This window comes from Mastomys coucha, unplaced genomic scaffold (assembly GCF_008632895.1).
Source record: "Mastomys coucha isolate ucsf_1 unplaced genomic scaffold, UCSF_Mcou_1 pScaffold16, whole genome shotgun sequence".
NCBI lineage: Eukaryota > Metazoa > Chordata > Mammalia > Rodentia > Muridae > Mastomys > Mastomys coucha.
In genome coordinates this window covers 25,051,406-25,059,649 of record NW_022196898.1, presented here as the reverse complement: position 1 = coordinate 25,059,649, position 8,244 = coordinate 25,051,406, and the positions used below count along the sequence as shown (strand labels likewise).

General features: G+C 40.1%; 1 protein-coding gene across 1 annotated transcript in view; it reads right to left on the bottom strand.

Annotated features, from left to right (window-relative positions):
- The window catches only part of LOC116094384, a 52,474-nt gene extending 44,662 nt beyond the window's left edge, over positions 1 to 7,812 (bottom strand). The window contains exon 1 of the mRNA XM_031376188.1: positions 7,660 to 7,812. Coding sequence (XP_031232048.1) covers positions 7,660 to 7,745 — 86 coding nt within the window. The 5' untranslated portion in view covers positions 7,746 to 7,812. The remainder of the gene's footprint in view (positions 1 to 7,659) is intronic.
- Positions 7,813 to 8,244: the final 432 nt, after the last annotated feature.

Here is an 8,244-nt window from a genome sequence, read left to right as displayed (position 1 = left end):
CTGAGTAGTACTCCATTGTGTAGATGTACCACAATTTCTGTATCCACTCCTCTGTTGAGGGACACCAGATGAATGAACTCTTATCCCCTGGGTACCATAAGTCCAAATAAACTCTTTCTCCTATAAATTACTTGGTCATGTTAATTTATCACAACATCAGTGATGTAACTAATACAGAAAGATTAGTTTTCCTAAGCCCCCCTAATAAATGTCCATGTATTAATCACAAGGATTCAAATGAAATGTAAGTATCAGATAAGTACTGCACTTCTTTAAGGAATTATAAGGTTCTACCATCATTAGAGTACACTTGATAAGGAAATTTTTTACTATGGGATTTTTTCTTATACTGAGTGTCCCACTTGACCATGTATAAATAATTGCATTACTGAATAGAACTTGCAAATGTGAACAGGTCTCATTCACCTCAAATACTAGTTAACATGGAACTGGATAGAACAGCCCTGTAGACAACAGCATTCTGCCAATAAAAGCCTCTCCTCACTCCCTCACTTCGAAATAAACCAGACGCATGTGCTTTACATAGTATATTGGTTTGCTCATTTTTAATTTTTCTTCCAGCAGTGAACAAACAGCTATCATAAAGTACAAATCTAAACCCTTATAAAAGAAGAATTAATGTTATTAATGCAATGATATAAAGCTGTCCTAGAGAAAGTTCCATGGCTGTGTGTGGTTACACAGCATCCATCAGGCTTGATTTATAGTATATTTAAAAATAGGTGGCATTGTCTGAACTGGCCATCTATTCTTGTTTTTAAACATGTAGAATGACTAACGAGAAGTCATCAGGTGAGCTGAGAAGGCAAGATGAAAAATAACAATACAAACTTATCAGTTCCCAAGCACCTTCCATCAGAATACCGTGGTGCCCTTTACAGTCATGAATTTATGACCCTCATAACATGTCTGCAGCAGTGAAAGCCATTTAATTAAAGTGTGTAGTCGGCAGATACATGACTTGTAAGGCAAGCAAAGGAGGAAGTAGCAGGTAACCTACTTCCCAGAGGTCAGCTGAGCTTCTTGATTGGAAGAAGAGGCACTAGGCTCACATCAAGGCCAGGGGCTTCTCTATGACACACAGCATGAACAAAATAGCATTCAGTACAAGTCAGTTTCTAAAACTTACATTTCTATTAGTGGCTTTCCCATTAATAGGGTTTTCTATTCATGGAAAGGGAACAAAAGTTCAATTTATTTTCAGTTGACAAAAGGCACTCTTCCCAAGTCTACAAGCTCCTCCTTCATCCTTAAATATAAATATTAATATATACTTTATACATATATATTTTCAAATATTATATATTTTTACACACAAATATATATATATACATGCACACATATATATGTGTGTATATATGTGTATATACACACATACATATGTATATATGTACATATATATACACAGAGAGAGAGAGAGAGAGAGAGAGAGAGAGAGAGAGAGAGAGAGTTGGGCTCCGAAATCCAATGAAATATTTGTTTACACCAGGCAGTCTCAGACATGCACAGTTGCTTTCATGATGGAGCATCACATTGGGATAGAATGTGTCTCAGATATTTTAAATTTTAATTTAAGCTTTTTACTTATTCACTTTACATCCCACTCACTGCCCCCCTCCAGGTCACCTCCTCACACAATCCTGCCCAGCTCCCTTTCCCATTTTTTTTTTTACCTAGCATTTCAATTTTTCTGGAACTATATTTTGTTTGCTTGTTCACTGGCAGTGTTTGTGCTGTCAGCATGCTAGAGATGATAATGAAAAATAGGTAGAACTCTTAATGGAGCTCTCATAAAACCCAGAAGTAATCTGATATTTAAGAATTGTTAATTCTGAATTGACAAATGAAATGTACCAGGTTTAAATTCAGAAATTACTACTACCCTCAAATAAGTCTACATTAAAATCTTAGGACTAAATCTATAAATTGCACATATTAACCAACTTTATTAACCAACTCTTCTGGAAAACTGACTTTTAGAGACATTATAAATCCTTTCTGTTAACCCAAAGCCTAGGATCACAATAGACAAGTCTGAGATTGTTTATATTGTTATGAGATAATATTTAATTTTGAAAAACTATACAATTATATTTGTTTATTTCCCATGCTCAATCTGAGTTAAATTTCATCCTGTTTATTTTTGCTACATATATTAGCAGCTGAGCTGGATTTTAATTTTATGAGAACAACTTTTATTGTTACAAATTTTACATGCTTCCATTGCCACATCTCCATGCGTAGCTTTACAAACATCAGTGAGTCCCAAATCTATGTACAATAAAAGTGAGAAAACAAAGAAGAGCCTTCTACAAAGAAAAAGCTTTTAAATTTCAGAAGTCATTAGTACATTCACTGATAGTTATTAAAGCAAAAGATGTGCTCAAGTACTTAGGCCAAGGCAGATAAAAATACTTCCATATCCTCTCTAAAACTCATATTTAGAAACTGGAGATTTTTGCTGTCCTAGGACACCGAGTCCTGCTCAGGCTCCTACCCTGCCCTCTCTGTATATTGTTACAATTTCGGGAAATGTAAGCAGGTTCCAGAGGAGAATAGATACTGATAGACATGTGATAGGCCTCAGTCCTCTGATAAGAGACAAAACTATGTAACCCCAAATGAAGGGGACCCCTTTAGGAGAGCATTATTAATAACAGTGTGCAGACAAGGTGACCGGAAAAATATCAAAGCTAAGAAAACAGAGTGTGTTCCTCCTTTGCTTCCCTCCCATTCTCCGATCTCCTGTCTATGCTCCTTTTCTTATCCTGTTCCCTCCCTTCCTTTTGTCCTGTCTCTGAGCCTCCCTATATTCTTCTCTTCCTCCTTTTGTCCTTCAAATAGTCAGTAATGGAAGATAAATTGTATCTCAGAGTTACTTGTTTTACATTGTCTTTAAATATTGTATCATGAAAACACACTGAAAAATAACATTGCTGATGGCAAATGTCAACTTACATAGAGCTCAAAAATTACCTCTGTCTGGGGCAGGTAAAAATGAAGTCCATAATACTGTTCAGAATCTCTACCCATTTGAAGATGATTACTTTTCCCTGTCAGTTCTCTAAATTATCAAGCACTTAGTTTGAGTTTGCCCTAAGACGACACGGCTTGAGGTGGACACAGTTGGTTTACAGAGCAGGGCATTTCATCAGCTCCCTACCTAAGAACTTTTCTCTGGACAACTGGCAGTACCTGGAAGCCACAACAAATTCCTAGATCTTATGAAGGCATGGCATACATAATATTCAAGGCAGAATGTGGATCTCACACTTTAAAAGATGAAAACCAAGTTATATAGCAATCTACATTTTAAAAAAAACTACAGTTTTCCAAAATGCATATTTTTAAATTACCTGCAAGATCTGAGAAATCCTTAGGAGGCAGTGATGTAATGTGGAATGAGGAAGGGAAGGCACAGACTTTGCCCTTCACTAATTTTGAGTTGTCCTTAGGCAGTAAGTAGATTTATTTGCATGTACCTAGTTAAGGTTAATAGGTATTACACTTTAGCTGTTCCACTTATCCCCTTGAAGTTTACCCCTACATCTTAAAGAATATCTGCAGACATAGCTACTAAGAACAGCACACCTCCTTTGACAAGGCAATGATTAGGACTGCATTTGGGTTTACAGCTAGCTGCGAGTATTGAGCTGATGATGATGGCTGAGTTTGTTTGACTCTGGAAGCAACAGCCTTCATCAGCCACCAGGTCAGGATGTTACCTTAACTGCAATATAATCTGGTAACATGATCTATACTTGCTGGACTTTTGTGATCACTCTCAAATAATAACAAAGGTTACTTTAAATTCCTTTTTTCCTACCTTTTCAACATGTCTGGAAGGTGGAAATAAAAGTTCTTCTTGCTTCATAAAAGCTATTTTCCTGTAGATAGTTTATCACACATTTCCAAGGATATGAGAACTGTCCACCAAGAATCTGCTGCTACTCTGGGGACAGGAGTCTCCTGTGGATTCACCATGACCAAGGAAACACACTGTTACCTAGCAACGTGGCCATCTAGGAGGTCTTGTTACCACTCTCTGGAAGCTTGTCAAAGGAGCCCCTGTGCTTCCAGGACAGGTTAACAGTGAACATTGCTCAGGAGGACTTGACTGAACTGTGGTGTTACTTGAAACCTGACGGCAGAAATAAAATGAATAGTGGAAGGTAGTGTTTGGGCATCTGTAACCATCCTTCAATGTCCACTGCTTTCATTATCACTATTTTTATTAAAAATTGATTTTTCATACGATATATTTCAATTATGGTTTCTTTATCCCATTTCTCCCACCTCTACCCAACCCCAACCAGGTGAAACTCACACCCTTTCTGATTTTCATTTAAAAACACAAGTACTTATGGTTTAATACTGAAATAAAATAAGATAGATTAAAACAAACAAATCTGAATAGGACAAAAGCACAACAGAAGAAAAAGAGTCAAAGAAAAGGCAAAAGAAACACATAGATGCAGAGACACACATGTTCATACATATAGAAGTCCCATAAAAACATAAAACCAGAAGCTATAATATATATACAAAACATTACTTGAGTCTTCATCACATGATACAACCAGAAACTTCCATTTCACCCTTCTGAGGGAGATCCATCCCTTCCAAGTGGTCCCTTACTTTATAACTAATCTCTGTAGTTATATGAATGATGCCCTGCTTATCAATGACTTAACAGCAATTATCCAAATATAAGTGAACACCTACCATATTTTTCTTTCTGGCTCTGGGTTATATCACTAAGGACAATTCATTTTTCTGGCTCCACTCATTTAACTGAAGATTGTATTTTTAAGTAGCTAAGAAATATCTTATTTTCCTTAGTCATTAATCTGTTGGTAAATATTTAGTTTCCAATTTCTGTCTATAGTGAATAAATCTTAAATGAAAATGAGTGAGCAAGTGTCTCTGTGGGAGGGTGTAGAGTCCTTTGGGTGGTAGAGCAGAATCGCTCAAGGTAGATCCAACTCCCAGTTGCCTGAGAAGCTGCCGTACTGATTTCCCTAGTTGCTGTACAAGTTTGTACATCAGCAATAAAGTTGCGGCTCCCTTATGCCACATCTTTACCAGACTGAGCTATATTTATTTTAATGACCTTGGCCACTTTAACTGATGTAAGATGAAATCCCAAATTAGTTTTGATTTGCATTTCCTGGTGACAAAAAAATGTTGAACATTTCATTAAATGTTTCTTAGCCATTTATACTTCCCCTTTTGCCAGTTCTCTATTTAAATTTCTACCCAAATTGTAATGGGGTTATTTCTTTTCTTGATGTCTGGTTTTCTTGTTGTTATTGTTGTGAAACTGTCCTGCATTTTCATGAACCGGGTTTTGCTCGAAGGGAGGAAAAGACCTGAAACACAGAGTTCGAGAACAAAAGGACATGAAGCCAAGTTGAGGGTTTCCAATTAAGGCTTGCCTTTACTTTTGGGGTTCAGCATTTATATACAAAAAAGCAAAACTGAATCTCTAGGTCACAATGACATTTGAATAACATAAGCAATGTGGGAGGAGTCAGGAACAGTCTGAACAGATCAAAGGGGAAGTCAAAGGCAAGATAGCTGCTGGGCTGAAGGTGACAGCTCAGGGCATCCCGCAGGTCTCAACTCAGGGGAGTGGCCGGAGGCACAGTCCATGGTGGGGGAGGAGGTCAACAACAGATGTCCTCAGGCTGCAGATGTGCCAGCCAGCTGGCTACTTTCCTCTGGAATCCTTGAAGGGAACTCAGAATAGTGAGCCTTTGTTTCAGGCAGAGCATGCTGAGTTGAGTCTTTGGTCTCAAGCTCTGGTGTCATGCAGCTGAGGCAGAAGGGAGGGACCCAACATTGTTGATGTTGTTACTTTTACTTCTTCATATATTTTGGATATTAGCTCTCTATCAGATACATAGTTAGTAAAACCGGTTCCCATTTTATAGCTGCTACTTTCTCAGAATGATGATATTCTTTGATATACTGAAGCTTTGCCATTGTATGAGGTCCCATTTGTTAACTGTTGCTCTTTAGTGTCTATGCTATTGGTGTTTTCTTCAGAGAGTTCTTTTCTGTGCCAATTAGTTAAAGACTATTTTCCACTTTTTCTATCAGATTTTGCATATCTGGTCTACATTAAGGGCCATGATCAGTTTGGAGTAGAGTTTTATCCATGATGATAAACATACATGGAATATTTAGTATCAAGGGGCAATTTGTGAAGAAGGCAGTTCCATGATGTTGAAGGTGCACATAGCTCCTGGGGCTGCATAGAGACAGAGATGAAATTGAGTCTTCCCTGCATCCCCTGGCTTAAGGTGTCCTGCACCAGGCCATAGTTGATGACCCCCAGCAGCTCAAGCAGGGGCCAGTGCCCCCTCTTGTCCTTGCTGTCAGCCCCACAGACAGCATGGAAGAGTAACAGTCTCAGAACCCAAGCCCAAGCTGGGGTACTGCCCTTCTGTGAGATGGAGTCTTCAGACCCTTCAGTATACCCAGAACATCTAAGAAAGTCAGGTGTGCTGGAAAGATGCTGTTAAAAAGTGGTTTCATAGAACTGGAAGAAAAAATGGTGTGGCAGAGCACACATGATGTGGGTACGGCAGAGAATAGTGAAACTAGAGAAGTGAGGGAACGGAACGATATGGGAGAGATATGGAAGAGTGTGGCCTCAGGGGACAGAGAACACATCATTACTCAGTGCTGGCCCACAGCATGGAGCACCTGCTGCTGCTCACCCTACTGGAAGAAGGGGAGAAAGAGGCTGAGGTGTTTCCCACAGGCTACAAGTGTAAAGGTTGTGGCACCTAAGACAAGGAGATGTACGTCAGCCTGGAGCTCCCCAAGAAACCTGTCATTACTAAATAGGGCCTGCTGTCTGCTCTCTGGCCAGCCTGCAGTGAGTTGCCACTGTAGCTGCAACCTCTAATATTCACCTTGATGGGAGGAAGACACTGCCAATAGGCTGCAGGCACAATAATGCTCAGTGAGCCTTGGGATAGCTGCACCACAGGCAGGGAAATGTGCTGTGCAGCAGCCTGGAGCTCTTGTGAATCCAACCCTTGGATTCCCTGCTTAGGCACAAAATCACCCTGACCCTGGGCAGCAACAGCAGGATGTCTGAGATGAGTCTCAGTGATGGTCCAGTGATTATAGTGCTCTAGAAAGGTTGAACCAGGCCAACTTTTAGTTGCAATGATTATGTGCATGGAAAGGTTTTTAGGCAAATATATATATGCTGCCTGACACAACGCAGTTTCCAGTGCCACTTCAACTTCAATGAACAAATATATGATGGAGAGATGAGACATACAATAATAGGGGGAGGTAATACACAGTGAAGAGGGGCAAAACTTGAGATGCAATGGCAATGACAGGCGTGGCAGAAGGTTGGGGTAGAAAGGAGAACGTGTTATTGCTTGTGTAGGGCTGGCCGGGTGGTATGCACAGCCTGGACCTTGAGTAAGCTCTACCTCTAAACATGCTACCCAGCCACACTATCATCCTGGCTCTGAGCAACAGGATGCCCAGAGACAGAATGGTTCATTATCTGGATTGAGATTCTTTGAAAGCCCTTCAAGGTCCATGCTGTACCCCCAGAGGCCATGTGGGCATTCGTGGTGATCTGTGCTAAAGCTGGGGACTTACTGGTGTCCATGGTCAGTCTGTGCTGCTGCAGCAGGCAGTGTTGATGCTTTCAGTCTATGCAGCAACCAGAGACTGTGGATGTCCATTGTAACCCTCCTGGTTTGAGACCTGCCTCTGATAGCCACACCTCTCTGCCCATCTCCTGCTATTCACCACGCCTCCAACCCGGTTATAGTTACATTCGAAAGCTCCACCCCCACAGAGTAACAAGGAATTCGCTGATTGGACTATCACTCGGACGTATTTTGGGGGGAGTGGTTTATGCCCCAGGAATTTTACCTGTTGGGGGAACAAAGGGGATTCATTAAATTCAAGATGGCTGAACGGTAAAGTCTGCTGTCTAATTTTTACCCTTCCAAGCATGGGTAGGTATTTCTGTGGCCACTCTCTCATATCTCTTTCTATCTTTTCCTATCTATTTCTAACTTCTATTTCCAGAAGAACCGTTTCTTTAATTTACGTTGGCGCAGGCGGCCAACAGTCCATGATCTGTGCTTCTACTAGAGACCAGGTTGTTTAGATTTAATATTTTCATTGACTAAATGTATCCAGTTTTCTATCTTATCTTCAATGCCAGAGAGCCTC